The sequence below is a fragment of the Dermacentor andersoni genome, chromosome 9, assembly GCF_023375885.2.
Source record: "Dermacentor andersoni chromosome 9, qqDerAnde1_hic_scaffold, whole genome shotgun sequence".
Lineage (NCBI taxonomy): Eukaryota > Metazoa > Arthropoda > Arachnida > Ixodida > Ixodidae > Dermacentor > Dermacentor andersoni.
This window is the reverse complement of record NC_092822.1, coordinates 34,150,689-34,169,533: the sequence shown is the minus strand read 5'-3', so window position 1 is coordinate 34,169,533 and position 18,845 is coordinate 34,150,689. Positions and strand designations below refer to the sequence as shown.

Genomic DNA, 18,845 nt, shown 5'->3' with positions numbered 1-18,845 from the left:
AGCGTTGGACTAACACCATAAGAAAAACGGTGACATGGAATATGTGTACGATATCAGCCGTGGCGCCAAATCGCGTCCTATTCTTGACGCGCTTGAGCGTTGCACGCGCGACAGTAGGGCAATCTAAGTGCAGTCGAAAGCATCCATAACAAAGCGCTTGCAGCCTCCGAAATCATTCGTTTTACAGATCCCTCCTTTGCAAAGGTCGAGCACAGCACGCCTCTCAATAGAGCCATTACACAATTCTTCGTTCGTTATACAGATCATTTCGTTGTATAGATATTCGTTGTAGAGGCGCTAGACTACAGCGACAGCAGCGCCGCCACCGCTGCTGGCATGCCGTGCTGTTACACCCTGAGGCCGTCATTGCTTCCACCTTCCTTTCTAGCCACCGCAATTGCCTATCGTTGCCATAGTAGCGGAACTATAGCAGCGCCGAAGTTCCCTCTAGTAATTCGAGTAGGAAACCATGTGGTATAGGTATGGTATAGGGAAGGCAGAAGGGTGAACGTCTGCTCTGAGGTTTCCCCAAGTCTTTGCAAACATGGTAACATGGCTGGTCACCAGTGGGCGATTGAATTAGCATTTCGCCATGGTGAACTGAATTTATTTCCTTTACTTTATTTTCCGTGAAGTTTTCCGTTGGCTTTAGAGTAAAGCCGCAAGCAGGAGTGGGCAGTGGGGCAACATCTCTCTGTAAAGACAACATAATGCACTTTAATATTACACGCAAATGCCGTACATGGCAAGAACACTCCAAACGCACCATTCGGAAAAGAATTGCAAACTTCAATGCTCAAACAAAATTGCTACAAACATATTTAGAATCATACGTTGCAAACATATTCGAACAAACATTTTTGAAGACGCACTAACCTCTATGAAAAAGAACAGAAGCGCTAACGTCGTAACAGAAAGAACAGATCCAGTGGTAAAGAAGATTACAAAATTTTCAGTCGCGATTCAAATGAAGGCATAGTTGCTGCGGCTACCACATCACCAGGTAGACGGATCTACTCGCGCACGTACCGTTCGCGGGGAGAGCAAAAAAAAAAACCTTGTATGCGTAGTCCTACAAAACAATTCTTTGTTTCTTAGAACCCACCATTCCAATACCCCGACAACATACGTCAACAGAAAAAAAAACGGAACTGTTGAAACAAAGAATACTTAATGCCTGCGAAGAATTGGCGGAGGCTTACAGGACGAGCCAAATCGAAATACTAAAACATACCACTGCATGCACTGAGCATGCGCAAAAACTTTTCGTCGCCAGTGTATTCAACGCCACTCGCTGTCTTGTTCACGGACAAGAGATGGAGATAATCCTTGGCGGTGTCGATACCGCAGTATGGCCAATATCATGCAATCTGATTTATTTTTTTTTTCTTCATTTCTTTATTTTGCACAGCCAACAAGCCTGCGTTGTTGTTTTTTTTTAATCATATTTTACTGTTGTTCGTTTCCACACATAACGTGTGTTCCTTGTTGACGACGTTGTTACATGAAATCAGGCGCTCCATGCCGCGTAATAAAGCTCTACAGGAGTGAAAAACACGGCCTAACACCACGTGATCTAGTCCAAAGAGCCTATACTTTCTGCACTCTCTCCTACGCCCGATGACGCGTTTGCGATAACCCGGTAGCGATAAGCTTAGCGCAAAAAATAAAAATAAAAAGGTAGCCCCGTTCTTTTCCAGAACGCAGGATTGGTGCCGTAGGACACCGCCATGCCGGATCTTAAGCGAGAACGGGTGCATCGTTTTCGGGACCATGTCGTCGCGGGCGTCAACTGGCGACCGACGCGGTTCGTCGACGAGGTGCCGAATTCGTGTGTGTGCGGCCTCTGCCGCATGATCCCGAAACGGACGGTGTTGCTGCCGTGCTCGCACGTTCTTTGCCAATCCTGCCACGCAGGCAGCTCGGTAGCTGGCGCCGGACTGTGTCCGCTGGATCGAGAGCCGTTCGAGGAATCGGAGTGCCACGGTGCCGATTTACCTGCCAGGAATGCTAACGCATTGCAAGTAAGTACACAATTATTTATCATTTCTTTAACCGAATAATTGTTTTATAGATCGCCCACAAACTACGACAATAATAAACGGTTTCGTTCGCTTTCTTTCAGTAACATTACTTTGCATTAGTTACAGCGCCGCATATCTCCAAGCCTAATGCTAAAGTGAATACATTGTAATTGCAGAACAATAAAATATCCAGCAGCAATAAATATGATTGCGCGTTGATTAATTCCGCGAAGAGAAAGGCGCAATAACATTTCCTGAATTTGCGCCGCGCCCAGAGCACAGGCAGTTTAAGTATGACGTCCTAAATTTTCAGTCTTATGCACTGCATGGGGCCATTTTTTTGTTTTTTGAGGAAAAAGTTCGCAAAATTGAACAGGTGAAATTCTTTGTTTTCTCTCCGTGCAATTCTGCTCTTTAGCTATTAAACCGTCAACTACGGCTAAACAGACTACAAAGTTAATGACGTCACGCAAAGCTGTTGAGAAGTTAAGGGGGGTGTCATCACCCTACTTTTGGCTGCTCATGTTGTGGATTTACAGGGCACCTGTGACGGCAGCTGCGTCGATATTCATATTTCAGAAGGGTAATTTATTTGATGCGCCTTCGCTTAATATCACTCGTTAGTTTCTCTTTAGTGTTCAGATAGTAGTTGACACCGCCTGTTGATGCCAGAATCGACCCCTTGCTATGAAATCTCACCTCTACGCTGATTAAATCGGACGGAATATGGAAGCGTGATCTAAGCGCTGTTCGGAGAGGACGTATATCTTTTCGATTGTGCGCTATCGAACGGCAAGACTTTTATTCGAACTTGGGTTGCATCTCAAGCATGCGTGCTGACAAAAATGTCTTAACATCTAGAAACTGAATATAGTTGTCATTGGCCAGTTCGAGAGCAAATTTGAATTTCGAAATTCTAAGCTGATGAAGAATGGCACACCCAACACTTACCTTTATGGTGCTTTGCAAAAGTCATGTGTTCACCAAATTAAGGTTAGTGCGTCTAGTCAAGTAGACAGATTGAAACATTCCGGATGTCTAATGTCTGTCATTTCATGTGTCTGTGAAACATTGCTTCAAATATTAAAACGGGAACGGAAGTGCCCCACCAAAGATGGTGACAAAAGACATGTGCATGTAATTCCATACTTCCATGAAGTTGCACACAATTTAAACAGGTCTCAAATCGACACAATGTCAATCTAGTGTCTTCATCATCTTGTACATGGTCAGCAGTGTGACCTTCAAAACAAAAAGCACCAGAAACGCATACAATGTCATACTAATCACCGGACCAATTACACCGAATGTACTTCAGATGTTGCCTATCAGATACCCTTAGATTGCGGACGTGCTTATATAGGACAAACTGGCCAGTGCTTCAATGACAGGGCTAGACGACACAATAATGACAGTAGAAAAGGATACGGCAGTCACTTGGCTGAACGCTACAAGAAGCGCGCCTGCAGAAGCATGTATGGTAACACAACTGTCTTGAGGAAAGAAAACACAAAAACAACATGAAATAGTTGAAGCATATTTTATAAGGAAATCAGGTGACAAGTACGTCAGCCGTCCGTCTTTAGTTTTGCAAAAAAAAGTGAAGTTTCTTTCGAGGTATCTATGCACATAAACTGATTGACCATACAATCGTGTGTATGATCTGATTCACTTATACAATCTTTTGAGTGTATGATGATGAGTGCATGATGTACCTGGTGCCCAGTGCATAAACAGATGGTAGTTTGAAATAAACGCCACTTGGAAGTAGCGCCAGTCCCGTCGTACATGTTGCTTTCTGCTTCATCTTAGATGCGCTTTTATGAAAACTGTAAAGGCTGTTGTTGAAAGAGAGAAGTTGAAACCTTACTGCGAACAATTTCCGATAACCTGCGGAACATATCCTCCCGTGCCGTCACGTAACTTTCCGTTGTCGTGCGATGCCGAGACGTCACGCCTACGCTTTCGTTCTATCTGCCTACGAACAAAAAATGCGTAGTTCTGCCAAAATATTTCAATTTGTTTTGTTTATTTTCGTCCTACCTAGGTTTGCTGCTGGAACGAAGCACACGGGTGCGAGTTCGTGGGCACCGTGGAAGGTGTACTTAGGCACTACGAGAACGAATGTACGTTCCACGTCGTGGAGTGTTTGCGTTGCGGCAAGGGCGTCGCGCACAGGAACCTGCCATCGCACTACGTGACCGGTTGCAGTGCCGGTGACCCTGCAGCGCTGACACTGCAAGACGCGACCAGCGCCCTGGAATATCTGCAAACTGCTTTGAGGGACCAGGGCCAGCTGCTGGCTGCAGTTCAAAGTCAGGCGAATGAGGTTGCCGAGCAGGTCAGAAGTCAGGAGGCCGGGTTCGCTGAGCTCGCGCGCAAGCTCAGAGCGTCTGAGCACAACTTAAAGGAAGAAGTGGCACAAATCTCGGCCGCAATATCTTTGGCAGTGTCGCACCAACCACCTTCTCGGCAAAATCCTGTGCGGGAAACCAGCCCGTCGTCACAGGAGCCGTTGTGCTTGGAGAACACGCTCATGCTTCGAAAGCTGGAACGCTTGGCCAGCTTTGCAGTAAGCGATCTGGAGCGTTTGCGTCAAGACGCCCCGCCGAATTCTCGCCAACCTGCAGTCGCTGCTCACTGCGTGCCTTTCTTCGGTCGTGAGGAAAGCCTTCGTCATTTAAACAATGCTCTGCGAACGGCCTGTATGCTCGGCGGAGAACATCCCGAAGACAGGTACCTCCTGACCGTCGAAAACGCCGACGAAATTTTTCAGTGCCAAGAACAGGAGAGGCAATTTGCTCGCGTGACTGTGCCACACACGGGAGACGCTTATTTTAATCTAGCTGTCGGTACGGCTGTCGTTGAGGCATCTACGTGTCTCGCTGTGGCGATTCAGTTCAATGGTATGCCGGAGGGCTCTTTGTCGTCGTTACCTCGATGGTACGTGTCGGCGTTGCACCCGGAAAATGTCCAGGCTCTCTACATGCATGCATCCGACAAGCATTGTACTTGTGTTCGCGATCGGGACACAACAAACCATTTTCACCGCTTGTTCTGGGCAAGCCTCTCTTCCTTGAAATGCCGTGGTTACCTTCGAGACGGAATGATGACGTTCGAAGTCCACTTATCTGGTTCGACCGACAGTGGAGGTACTCGTGCATCTAACGCTGATGAGAACTGAGAGTGCTTCGCAGCGCAGTTTCATTGTGGCTGCTTCCTGCGTTTCTGTGATGACAGCTTAGCGATGTTTTGGTAACCGTTATTCTTAAGCACAAGAAATAAGGTATTGCGAAGTTTCTTGTTTCGTACATTTCTTTTTGCCTTCTACTTAAATTGTTTGAGGGTATCCTTGGAACTGTTAAGCCGGTGCTTTGACTTGATTGTCCGTATATGTCTGTGCTTGTTGCGCTGCAACAAGGAGTCTCACCGGTGGTTTTTGGTCCTTATACATCCTTGTGAACACTTTCCTATCTGTCAGCACTGTTTATGTGCTGTGCCTGTCTACACGGTGCCATCAGAATCCAATAAGAGGATCGGATTCTGGCCATTGCCATTGGCCGCGTGCTGCCATTGCGCCACGTGACGCAATGGCCTAGAGCTAAAATTAAGATGCGCGGCTCTAGGAGTATTCAGGCCGACACTAACTACATTCGCTACTGGAAGCCAGTCATTTGTGTTTTCTGGCTGATAACCGGGGTGTGTAGCAACGCTATTACCGAACCCACAATGAGCACACAATGTTGCCACAGGAGCTGTGTCTCTTCTGTCAGATAATTGCCGTTGAGGGGTGAAGCCCTGAACCCGAAATAACTCATTTCAAACATTCATGTACAGGATACCCCGTAGACCCGGTGGAAATTGTTGTCGACGAACCTGCGTCCAGACTTTCAGACGAATTTACTTTCGTGATTGCCCTGTAATGCCTGACCACGGGGGAGGGAAGTTATTCTTCCTGTTGCCTTTAAGTTGAAAGGAGGCTGGAATTCAATGCGCACCTGAAACACTTGAGCCGCAGCTGTGAGCGTCATGAAGCGATGGCAGCAAGGAACGTGCTCATCAACGCGTCACCGTTCGATGAAACCTTTATTTAAAGTTTGGCGTCTGTCACTTTGTCCTGACTCGAACTTCAGGTGTGCTGTTCTATCACTTGAAACGATTGAGGGTAACAATACGGTGACAACGAGCCCGGTTCTTTCATTTTGCAAGTGTTTGAAGGGTTTTGCTGCCGTAGGCGTAATAAGAGCAATTAATAAAGTGTTACCTCTGAGATGCAGTCTGGCTACAACGCACACATGTCGTGGAGCTTTGTGCGTACAACTCGAAAGCCTGGTTTCCTCAACGAGGCAGTAAAATTAGTGCATGAGTGTTTTCGCTTTGCTCTTCTATTGAAATGCAGCTTTCGTTATTGAGAATCAAAGTAAAGAACTTGAACTCATCAAACGAACGGATCTTCGCTTGCCTGTGTCACCTTGAAGGTAAATGAACGCTAGAAATGTCAGTTCCGCCTGCAGGAAGAAATATAAAAGTAACAGCTAGGTTCGGCGTTGGGCTGAAGCTCTTTTGACGGTGCTCAGCAGTGCACAAGATGACATGTTGGCAAGCTGTGACCGGAAAGGCCCCGTCTACTACGGAGCAAAAGCAGCCGTGGCTGCTGTCAAGAAGAGAGAGAGCGAGAAAAAAAATTGAGTCACTTAAATAACCTTGCGTGATTGTAATACAAAAGCATTACGGGATGTCCCGTGACCTGCCGTCATACATGAGCGTCTCAGAATAAATTTAATGTGCAATTATCACGTGACCATGATACGTGATGTCATACATTGTAACGCGTCCTTCACAGATCTACCTCAATCCACCTCGCTTTAATTTGTACCATCCTCAAACCACCTTAGTACACCTTGGTTTAATTTCCAACAACCTTAATCCACCTTAAGCACAAATGATAGGCAATGGCCACACCTGTCGACTCCGATACATTGCCATTTTTCGCAGAAAGCCTCTTCGTCGTTAAGGCTGTCAGCGGCAAAAACCCTGACAGCGCATCAAAAATTCCCGTCCCTTATTTGTAGCATACCCGTGGCTCCGTTTGCTTCAAAGGACACGCTATCTCGGCAGAACTGCAACACAAGACCACTGTATTCGATCCATGTACGTCGCTTAAGGCGTGTTTGCGCATTTGGAGTGCCTGCAGGGTCGATCATTCGTCAGCGACATGTCTGAGGTCACCGATGCCACTGCGTGAAAGTGTGCGTGCCATGTAGCGACATTACGTGTGTGTGGTACCACGCACGTATCCAGTCTTGCCGTAAATATCCGTATTGATACGAGTATTGTCCTAAGTAACAATTTGCATACACAAAATCTGGCCTATAATTGGCTTTTTTTTAGTGTCTCGTTGTTTTCCTTGCTTTGTAGCACACACATTCTCACGTCATCTTCTTTCACAGCTGCAGTGTCCACTCATGGAAACATGCTTTGTTAACGACGTACGATGCGGTCGCCGGTTATATAGACTCGGTATTCGCTGGTGTTCACGAACATGATCAGAGTGAAAAGTAGTTAATTACCCTACTGCAGTAATATAATTACTAAAATAATTAGTTCGAGGAGCCGCCGAACGAAGTGTCCTTGTTCCGACACGTCGCGTAGGACAAGCTGACATCAACACCTGGCCGTTCCCGCTCCTCACAGTGGCGGACAGCTCATTACGTAGTTGCGGATTGGGGGAAATTATTTCTCGGTTTGACAATTGGCGAGCATACCAACGTGAGATGGAAAGCTTGTCACACAGTCACGATCGATCGCAAGGTACTGTAGATAACGCCCACGGTCCCTCGCACTATAAACGAGGCAAGATCCCAGCACACTTGCTGCCCTGATTGATATTCCTGCGTACAGTCATCGCGTGTCGCAAAATAGCCGGTCTGGTCGGCAGTGATTTGTTGTAATAATAATTGGCTGTGGCCATTATAGGTGACGAACGGAAAAATTGACCGCCCTTCCACGCGGGGTTGAAGAAGCATCGCTTTATAAAATGTTTGCATTGACGTTATTGTGACCGCAATCTTCGCCTTCTGCTCAAAAGCGGCGACAACACGAAATGTAACAGCATTGCGGATTCGTCGTTCTGATTGATTCTGAATGGTTGCAGCGTGCTACTGTGAAGTAATGTGCTCGCACACAGAGAAAGGATGGAGGAAGACGGCACTGGAAGAACCGCGGACAAGGAACCGCGCTTATTTTACACAGCTACTGACTACATAAGTGCTGATATCAGCACGCATCAGACTGCTCACGCTTCTCCATGTGCCACTTTCGTCTTTCCTTTGTGTGCGAGCGTAATATTTCACAGTAGCCTGCTGCAGTCATTCAACAGCCAACTAGCCCCGACGGTGGCGCGTGTTTTGCCAACCGACAAACCAACACGCGTAAAACTCCAACCAGACGTGCGCGTTGGAACGCGTTAGCAAGCGCCGAGCTGCACGGAGTGGGGCTGCGCCCGAAGGAGGAAGAGTACACGCCACACATGTGACACGATGTGCGAGTTGCCGCGCGTTGACACGCCTTTTGTCACGGCGGCGCAGAGTTGCCAACTCGCCATGTTCGAGGTATAGCCCAGCGGCCACGTTAAGCAATGTTGTAAAAGACAATAAAACAGAATAATTTTGAAGCGAATTAAGCTTGTATCGCCTCACGAGTGGCGTTGTAATGGTCATGCAATAACACAGTTGCTCCCAGAGCGGAGCAGGTGTTTTGATGAGTTGACAGCTCATCAAAACGTCAAATCGGAGCCGTTTCGATTCCGCCGGGGAGGGAAAGGGCAGGAAAGGGTTTCACGTGAGCGAACCACGGTGTAAGAAGTATATTCGTACACCGTGGTGCGAACGCGTCCAGACGCGCCGAGGCGCCTGCGGACGCGTTCCGACACGTGCTTCTGCTTGGGCCTTAATAGAGACAATGAAAAAATGGTTTCTGTGAAAAAAGAAACCATAATGTAGGTGTGGTGATAAAATATATATATATATATATATATATATATATATATATAATCTCCTCCACTTACGTCATAGCAGCCGTAAATGGTGAGAAGCTGCATGCGTGACACCGCGCGAAAACTGTCTATCTGCCCTTGTTGTTACGGCAGCCCTGGCATATCAGACTGAAAAAAAGAAAGCTTCAGGCTCGATCACCAGCTACTCCGCTATTGTCTCGAGTTAAGGATCAGTACCTGAAGACGGCAGCATGTGGGTTCCCGAAGGAAGACGTGTGCGCCGTTTTCGCGTCCACGTCGTCGCCGTAGCCAGCTGGCGACCGTTGTCCCGGTTTGTCGACGACGTGCCGATAGTGCGCGTGTGCGGCCTCTGCGGCATGATTCCGAAGTGTACGGTAGTGTGGCGTTGCTCGCACATTCTGTGCCGATTCTGCCACAAAGCCAACACTCCAGATGGCAGTGAGTTGTGCCCTATCGACCAAAAGCCATTGGAAGAAACTGAATGCGCAGGTGTGGAGTTTTCCCCCAGGGAAGCGAACACTAACAAGGTGAGCAAAAGAAAACGGTTTCTCTCGTCCTTTCTAAACGTCCGTCATTCGCGTTAGTAGCACCTGCGCCTATCAGCAAGCGTAAATGTGGCTGTTTCCCTGTTGCCAACGTGCCACGTACTGTTGCAACCTGGTTCAGTATTCCTGCTCAGAAAGTAGCGGGTTTCGCTAGATGATTTGAAGCATCATTCCGCAGCCGTACATCTCCACTGCACGTTGCTTTACCTGGGGTGGAATACCTATTGGATCAAAACGTTTCGTTTCTACCCCATTTGAATGTAGGTTCGGAATATTAGGAACGCTGTTGCTTCGGGCCTGCTTACCTGTTTTCAATATTCTGGGGTGGTTTCGCCGCACAGATTGGCAGTGCTCGAACCGAGCAGTGGTGCGTGCGTGCGTGTGTGTGTGTGTGCGCGCGGGGTAAGGATTTCTAATGAAGGCGCGCAGCTCTTTTGGCGTAGCTGGTGTTTTGCACTGACTATGCCGGCTCTCTGCGCTGGTCGCCTGACAAGACCCGCAGCTTTCGATGTCCCGAAAGCAATTGTGTAACTGCGTACGGCGAGTCACTTGGAAAGCAGGAGCAACAAAGGCAGATCAGAAATTGTAGCCTCCGCTTAGTCGTTCATCCAACGCCTGTCGCTCTATTATTACAGCCTCATTTTAAAAGAAAAAAAAACTGTCGTCGCTGTGTATTCAATGCGGCCTCATAGAAAACTGTTGCCATGTAAAAAAATTTTGAGGGGAGAGTGATTTTACGAGCTTTAATTAGTGTGATGCCACAATATAGATTACAAAGCTACATATGAATGATAGTCTCATGAGTCATCGCAAATTAGGGCTAGAGATGCAAGGCCATCGTACGGTCGTCACCGAGTGAGTTCGTATTTCTGGCAAATTCATTGCATATATGTCATTGATGACCGGAGTGCGTAGTTGCATTAAAGTCAAACACTCAATCAGAATCCTCTTAGAAATCCACCACGGCTTACTGACGGAGAAATGGGCACACTGACGCGAGCACCGGCTTTTACAACACTACTTAAAAAACTTGTTACAAATCGATGCCGACTCATCATGCGCTTGCAATGTGAAAAAGGAAAGAATTAAGCAGACTCGACTCCCGCCGAGATTTGCGCAATGCGAAGCGTGCTTGGTCTGGCAGAGAATGCTTTGTTATGAATCGTTTGCAAGTGCTGTAACAGTAATCGATCAAGGCTTTTGCGAGCTATTGCAAACTGATGTGCAGGGGCACGGCGTGGTGGTGTTCGTTTTTTTTTTTCCTTCTTTAATGCGCTAAATGCAGGCAGAAGAGTTGTTGTCGTCGCTCGCTGGCCATGGCTACCCCCTTTTCGCTTGATTGACACTGTAGGATAAAAAATAAAGTATAAGCACACCTGTGCAGTATTCTCTGCGAGTATTTTGTACGTCGCGCCTGGGTGGCGTGGTCGCGATATATGGCCTTTCGATGCTAATCACGATGTCGCCGGCTCGAGGCCCGTCATGCCGTTGTCGTCATTCTAGACCCGTAATTTCCTTCGTCACAACATTGCGGTCATGGCGTGGTCGTCCTACCACGGACATCTTTCCAGCATCGGGATCACGTTGTCGTCACGACATTCAGATAGACCGAACAAGTCGACCGCACCCTCCATGCAGTGGGGCTGACACTGTATACACGACTCGACGGTCGCTCGACCCGACCGGCTAGCATTTGCATTTCACATAAACGCTCATGTAGCACGTACGTGAGCGCCATGGGTAGAACTGAACCCGAAAAGCCGACTCAGCCAGTCTTTCATTTTTTTGCCGGGTTCATGCAAATTAACTGCACTCTTTATCCTTGACATCTAATGTACTTTCCAGCGTTAAAGGAACAGGCATTCCACGCCCTATCGCAAGCCTTTAGAGAGCTGAAGTTGGGGTACCACGGTATATGTGATGAATGAACAATGGCTCTGGAGTGTCTGTCCTCGTTGCTCAGCCATCCGATGCCGTGATCAGGTTTTGATAAAGCAGCAGGCGGCGATAAGGAAGCAATATTTGGCGCGGCGCAAACTTTAAGCGAGGGAAATAGCGGGTTGGCGGCACGCGATAAAGGGACAATATCCATTGTGTCTCGCTTTGCTGCAGCGTCAGTCGATGTGCAACCAGACCACCTAGAAGCAACAGTGTTGCTGGAAAAATCCGCTGTGCTCTTGTGCGAGCGCAGGATCCGCGCCTGAAGACACCGCCATGCCTGATCCCGAACGAAGACGGGTGCACCGCTTCCGGGACCACGCCGTCGCGGGCGTCAACTGGCGACCGACGCGCTTTGTCGACGAGGTGCCCAGCTCACGCGTCTGCAGCCTCTGTTGCATGATTCCAAAGCGGACTCTGGTGTTGCCATGCTCGCACATTCTCTGCCAATCCTGCCACGCAGCCTCTTGCCATGGTGGTGGTGGGCTGTGTCCCATTGATAAAGAGCCATTCGAGCAAGCGGAATGCCACGGTGTCGACTTTCCTGCCAGGAAAGCTGGCGGCTTGAAGGTGAGCATAAAAATAAGGGTTTCGATTTCTCCCTGGAAAAAATGCTCTACTGGCATTAGTTGCATGACTGCACGCCTGGTGTAGGAAGCGCCAGTTTCGCTACGGCAGAACTATAATTTACTCATTTAATTTAAATTCCTCTTCGCCGTCTCTTTAAAGTCAAACTTGAGATCTACACGAAATCAGCATGTAGACAGGAAAACTTAGCGCAATATTTGGTGCCCTTCCACTCTGAAGAAAGATGACCAGTGAAGCTGTGAATGTGGGCCTCTTAATGTCGAACTGAACCTCTGCCGCTGGTCGGCCCAGCTTTGCACTATCTCCAGGATTGGCCCACGTATGAGGATTGCTTCACGCCTGCTTCACGCCCTCCGCGGGTCGGCCCGGCATTGCACTATCTTCAGGATCAACCCACGTATGAAAAATTGTTTGTCAATGACCACGGGGCCGAGACCCACCAGAACCTAGCCATAATCAGCTTCGCTGTAATAATATTGACTCACAAGGAACGCACCATGACGAGCGGTAATCTCAAACTGTTTATCAATAGAAACACCGCCGATTTATGATCTCGTTCGAGCACATGCGTCACGCCACTTCATCATATGAAACTGCGACGCGATATCAGCAAGTACAACCGCGCATGTCAAATAAGAAGCATTGAAAAACTCAAGCTCAGCCCTATACATCGTAGTTGACGTCTCACCTATACAGATAATAGAACTTTTGCTAATTGTAAAAAATAGCTCCCAAAGTAAACCGAGCGGTGTTACGTATAGACCTGCCTGAAATCCTGGTGTCGCTAATCCATGCCTTGCATCCACGCTCCCTAATACGGACGACAAAACGGGCACACCCGTTGTCTTCCTACGTTTTCGAGCATGAGTGATTCGCTTACAGACATTTATGCCTGGTCGATGTGATCTTTCCCACACGTCATCGGAATAGATGAGCACTACACAAAAGAACATGCATTCATTCTTCTTTTGGCAGCGTCGCTTGCTCTCATCGCAAATCTGAGGACAGAACTTGGACAGCATTCAGGCGCCAAGAGCACCACAATAATATGATGTCTGTTCATGACGTTCTTGAGCTTGTGAGATATTCTGCATATAAGACGTAACATTCACATATATGAAGGGGCATGGCTCTGAGCTTTCATATGAAGAAGTGACGTGGCGAATATGCGTTGAAAACAAGCTGATTAATTGGTGGCACGTTTTTTGTAGTAAACAATTGATACTATCATTCCTCTTCACCTGTTCCCTGTGACCAAGTGGAAATTTTTTGCGCTGAGGTTTCCAGTCAACGTGATAGACCTACTGACCCAACATTCAGTTTTAAATACTTTTCCTTACACCTGTGCTAGTTACGCTGGAGAATCTCGCATAACCACCTCTTCTTTGCTCCTTTCTCGCGAAATTTTATTTGCATTAGTGACTTCTGCCAACATACAGCCAACAGATGAGCTTAGGCGCTTTGTATGGAGCCCAAACTAATAATAACATAAATTTATTTGAATGAATGAAAAATGAATGAAAAACTTTATTTTCACAAAGGAGGTATACCGGCGAAGGTGGAGCCCTCAGTCCAGGACCCCTATGGCCTTTGCCATCTTGCTAGCTCTGTCGATCAGCTTGAGCTGTTCTTCAGGCTTCAAGCAGGATAGCGCAGCCTCCCACTGCTCCGGTGTTGGTGTTTTGTGTACTGGCGCTACCTTTGGCTTTTGGCAGGCCCATGTAACGTGGTAAAGCGTTGCGTGTTCACCGCATAGCGGGCATTCATTGTCATATGTTGACGGATAGATTTTGCTGAGCAGACTCAGATTGGGGTATGTATTAGCCTGCAGTTGTCTCCAGGCAACCGACTGCTCTCTACTAAGGTCATTGTGGAGAGGGGGTAGATCCTCCTTAGGGCTCTTTGGTTTTCTAAAATTGCTCCATAGCGTCTGGTGACTGTGTCCGGTTCCCCGTCGTGGTGCGCCCCTCGGTTGGCGTATGCTCGGGCGTTGGCGTCGGCACGCTGGTTCCCTGTCACAGTCTCATGACCTGGTGTCCACGTAATGAAGCATCTCGAAAAGGTGATTTTTCTCGTCTTGAGTATGCGGATGGCCGCAGTGGATATGCGTCCACTGCTGTATCTTCTGCACGCTTCTTGTGAGTCCTAAGGATTACTAAGCTTTCCTAAGGATTGCCTCTAATTGTTCTTTTTCCTGCTCGAGCGGTGTTTGGTCGGGGACACTGTATACAATCCTATTGACCACGAGGGCCTGTATTAGCCTACATGTGTCCTCTTCCTTCATACCTCGCCGTCTGTTTGAGATTCTTGCGATCATCCTCGTGATCTGAGCTGTAGTGTTTGCCAGCTGTCTGATTGTGTGATCCACACGACAGTTGCTTTGTATCCAAATGCCAAGGATCTTAACAACTTGGGATACCTCCGGAATTTTCTTCCCCCCTATGAAGATGTCTATGGAGTTTTACAGATTGTATCCTCTTCTGTAGACTCTGAGCACCTCGGATTTCTCCGGGGAGCAGACAAGCCCGCAGTGTTCAGTGTATGCGTGTACTGTATTTGCTGCGCTCTGGAGAAGGTCTTGTTTTTCTCCTAAAGATCCCTTGGTCACCCAGATTGTGACGTCGTCGGCGTATATGGCCTGCCTGAGCCCTTCAATTTTTTCGAGCTTCCGTGCTAACCCGATCATAACAATGTTAAAATTTGAGTGATCGCAACTACTGGACAGGTCACCGTAACTAAGAAAACCGTGCAGACAAGAAGCACTGTTCTGTCCGTCCGCATTGTAACTGAGCATCACTGGTTTCGGATCACCCAACACGCACACCCCCGCACACGCACACACATTTGCGTGGCCAACCCTGTAGTAGACGCCGCAGTTCTCTGCACTCTGCCCGGAGCGGCGGTCGAGGAGGGCATCTAGGCACCCTAGCAGCCACCGGAGAAGAACGCCCCTCCTCCCTCGCCAGACCCCCCTGCCTCGTGCGCTACAGGGGGGGGGGGGGCACGCACCCGGGCCGCGTTCCTCGCTGGCGCGCGTGAGATTGAACTGCATTCGCCGAATCACACTCACACGCTTTCACATATACGGAACCTCACAGAGACGCCGACGGCGAAGGCGACGCCGACGGAAGACATGCGCCTGGAGTGTCCGTATAATTGCTCTCGCAATGAAAAGAAACCTTGGGTGGATAAGTGATATAACAATCATTGCAGTAGCCGTAAAAAAAAGAAATTTGATACATGCGCAGAATACTAAAAATACACGCCCTCTCAATTTTTATCCTAGCATCCTTGGCTCGGTAGCTGGTGAGTTCTGTGCACCAACCTGTGCCACTTGTGGCTCAGGCTGACCTCTCTCGTTTAGGAGGCATAGGTTGCGGCATAAATTCTGCAGAGGTCAGTGCGCGCTAAAGTTGCCTTCATTACTGATTTCTAGCAGAACATCGAGAATCGCTAGGCTGTATTTGTCGTTCTTGCTTATGAAACGCTACTTCAACATTAACAATACTTCTTACTTCGTTCGCCAGGAAAGCCAAAACATGCGAGGAAATATTAATTGATGTCTAATGCAGCTTTGGCCTTACATCGTCACTTATGGTAATTTCCTTCCCTCGAGAACTACAAAAAAAGGAGAACGCCTTGCCGTTGTTAGCTGTGCGGAGCAATACGGCTGATTTGTGTCAAGAAAAGCGTGAATGAGATATTGCAAAATATAATTTGCAACTATGATATCAAATGAACGTCTGAGTAAACCAAACACTCATTCTATTTTAATATTCGCTTCTTATATGCACCGTTACAGCAGTTTCTTCGTTGTATTGCGAATGAATAGTAGAAGGGCTTCGGATTTCGACGAGCGTTGTAGTTTCATGCCTTATTTTTCTTGTTCTTCCAGTTTTGAACTTCAAAATTCCGTTGGTGTTTCTGACGCTTGAGGATGTATACGGGTGCTTTTATTTTATTGTCAGCAGAATTTTTGAAGCATCACCCGTGATACGGCAACACAATACTATTTCGTGAGCTATGCTACTTTCTGAGGTAGACATTATTTGCACGAAAAATGGATGTCAATATTTGTCGATTTAACAAGTGCTAGCCAAGTAACCTTTTCAGTAATGACGTCACGCTACATGTTGCAATTTTAGAAATTGTAGCCGGTGGCTTTTGAAGTTCTATCCACTTCGAACCAATTCTGAGAATGACATTAGGTTTGAGGTATGCGCCTACAAGTTTTTCGAAGAAATGCGTTGATGATCCAGTAACTTTGGAGCTTCAATGCATAAAATGGCGTTCTGTCAGAAAAGTAAGTGAAACAACCGTACATTTTTAGGGCAAGTTTAGGACAGTTATCTCAAAATAGGGCTACTTTGAAAATTCGTTCGAAGTGTATTTACCTTATGAAACCAGTGGCTTCACTTCGTGTACTGCAATGTGTGCGGTAAATTATTTGAAAACCTAATTAAGGAATTGGTGATTAGCTAATCTTGCGTATTGACTTCCAGTGCAAGTACCGTATATCTACGAGTATTCCAGCTCGATAAGTAGATTGGTGATGAATGGCTCGGGCGATTTTTAAAAATTTTGCTAACGTTTAAGTAAAACACTATGTAACTGAATACCCTTTCGGACTTTTGTTTCTGCTCTATGTATTGTGTTTTAATTTCATAATATTGCACTGTGTAAATTTGGAGCGGCTCTGATTGCTCGTAGTTTCAAGCTATTCCGTATGGTTGTCAACGCACGTTGAAACGTAGCTGGCGGCTAAATGTCACATTAAAGACTGTATCTGTTTTTCTTGCATGAAGGCTTCCTGCTGGAACGAAGCACACGGATGCGAGTTCACAGGCACCATGGAAGCTTTACTGCGGCACTACGAGATGGAATGCGCATTCCACACTGTGGATTGTTTAAGGTGCGGCCAAGGAGTCCTGCACCAAGACCTGTCAATGCACTACGTGGCCGCCTGCAGTGCCGACGTTTCTTCCGCGGTCACAGAGAACTCCTCCTCGGAACATACAGTGGCACTGACACTTCAAGACTTGAGCAACGCCCAGGAAGATTTGAAGGCGCTTTTGAAAGGCCTGTTTTATGATCAACTGCTGCCTGCTATTCAAAGTCAGATGAATGAGCTCACCGAACAAGCTAAGAGCCAGGAAGCCAGATTGGCTGAGATCACTACAGAGCTAAAGGCTTCTGAGCACAACTTAAAGGGTGAGATGGTTAATATCAGGCGATCTATGTCATCAGCGTCACACCTGCCAAATTCGGCTCCGGAGGCCGGCACGTCCTCGTCCCTGCCGTTGCGCTCCGAGAAGGCGCTAATACTTCGCAAGCTGGAACACTTCGCCAGCGTGGCGCTCAGCACCCTGGAACGTGTGCGGCAAGACGCACCGCAGCAAAATCATCGCCCTGTCATTGCGTATTGCCAGCCTGTCCTCGCTTCAGGCAACGAGCGTCTGCGTTTAACCAGTGCGCTGTCGACATCACTTTGGTTAAGCGAGGAAGTTAAGGATGTGAAGTACGTCCTGACCGTAGGAAACGTTGAGGAAATTTGTAAGTGCGAAGTGAAAAAGAGAACGTTTGCCGAGTTGACATGGTTCCACACGAGAGACACGTATTTTACGGTTGCCGTCAACAAGAGTACCTACCGTGATGCTCCTTGTCTCGCGTTGGAGATTCAGTTCAACGGGCTACTGGTGGGCTCTCAGTGTGTGCCACTTAAATTGAACGTGAAGGTGTGGAAGGATGACCCAATGGCGGGTCGTTACATGTACTCGTTTGTCAAAAGTTGTTTCTGCGCTCGCGATCAAGGTTCACTGCAACACATTCACCGCGTGTTCTGGATGGAGCTAGATGACCTTGTAAACGATGGCTATCTTCGAGACAGTGAGATGACGTTCGACATCGAGCTAGAAGACATCAAGGACGAGGGTAGGGCACGAGCTGCTCTTTGATTCCCAGCATGCGCTGCAACGCCATGTTCTTGCGCTTAACGCGCTGGTATCTCAGATTTAGTAAGTCTCTAATACTCTGCTCTTAATTCGAAGGAGTTAAAACCTTTTTGTGTGCTTCGTATCCGGTTATTTAGGTGCTACTTCATGTGTTTCTAAATGTGTTTTGTCTTTCTTTTGTGTGATTATCAGCTCGGTTACATTTTCATTATGCTAATACGCGTGCTTGACCTGCAGATATTAACTATTGAGACATCCTCCTACATATTCTTTCCTGCATTATTGCTGTGAGATTTCTGTGTTGACGGCCAGAGGATATCGGAGCATTCAGGCTGTCACAACGACGAAGACTTTATATGTAGTAGCATCAAGCTAAGGTTCTTTTCACAAAGTGGGCTGCAATTCAGCGAAAGCTGCTGTGATTAGAGCCCGAAACTATAGGTTGTTGTGTGTTCCATCCGATGTAGCCAAAACTGACGTATCAGGCATTAGTGCGACCCGAACTAGAATTTGCAGCCGCAATTTCTGTACTTCGCTCTGTTAATAAACAGTTGCACTTGCTCTGTTCTTTTTTGCTCCCTTCTACCAAGGTTTCATTTCCATGCCCAGTTAAGAAAAAAGAATTATATGCTTTTACGTGCCAAACCACAGTCTGATTATGAGGCACGCCACACTGGAGGACTCCGGAAGTGTGGACCATCTGGAGTTCTTTAACGTGCTCCTCAGTCCACATCGAAATGCGGCCGCCATGGCCGGGATTCGATCCCGCAAATTCGTGCTTAGC

General features: G+C 47.4%; 1 protein-coding gene across 2 annotated transcripts; it reads left to right on the top strand.

Annotated features, from left to right (window-relative positions):
- The first annotated feature begins 871 nt into the window (after positions 1–871).
- On the top strand, positions 872–18,622 carry LOC126527401 (uncharacterized). 2 transcript variants are annotated; one of them, XM_072284479.1, is made up of 3 exons: positions 887–2,024; positions 11,697–12,092; positions 16,916–18,622. In XM_072284479.1, exons 2-3 carry the CDS (start codon positions 11,799–11,801, stop codon positions 18,062–18,064), a joined length of 1,443 nt encoding a protein of 480 aa, XP_072140580.1. In that variant the 5' UTR covers positions 887–2,024; positions 11,697–11,798; the 3' UTR covers positions 18,065–18,622. The 2 variants fall into 2 exon arrangements, with proteins under 2 accessions (XP_050031179.3, XP_072140580.1); XM_050175222.3 differs by lacking the exons at positions 11,697–12,092; positions 16,916–18,622 and adding an exon at positions 4,072–6,294 and having other exon boundaries at positions 872–2,024.
- Positions 18,623–18,845: the final 223 nt, after the last annotated feature.

Coding starts and splice junctions, on each gene's coding strand:
- LOC126527401 (XM_072284479.1), top strand. CDS start 11,799: ATGCCTGATCCCGAACGAAGACGGGTGCACCGCTTCCGGGACCACGCC. Junction 12,093..16,915: donor GGAAAGCTGGCGGCTTGAAG/GTGAGCATAAAA, acceptor TCTTGCATGAAG/GCTTCCTGCTGGAACGAAGC.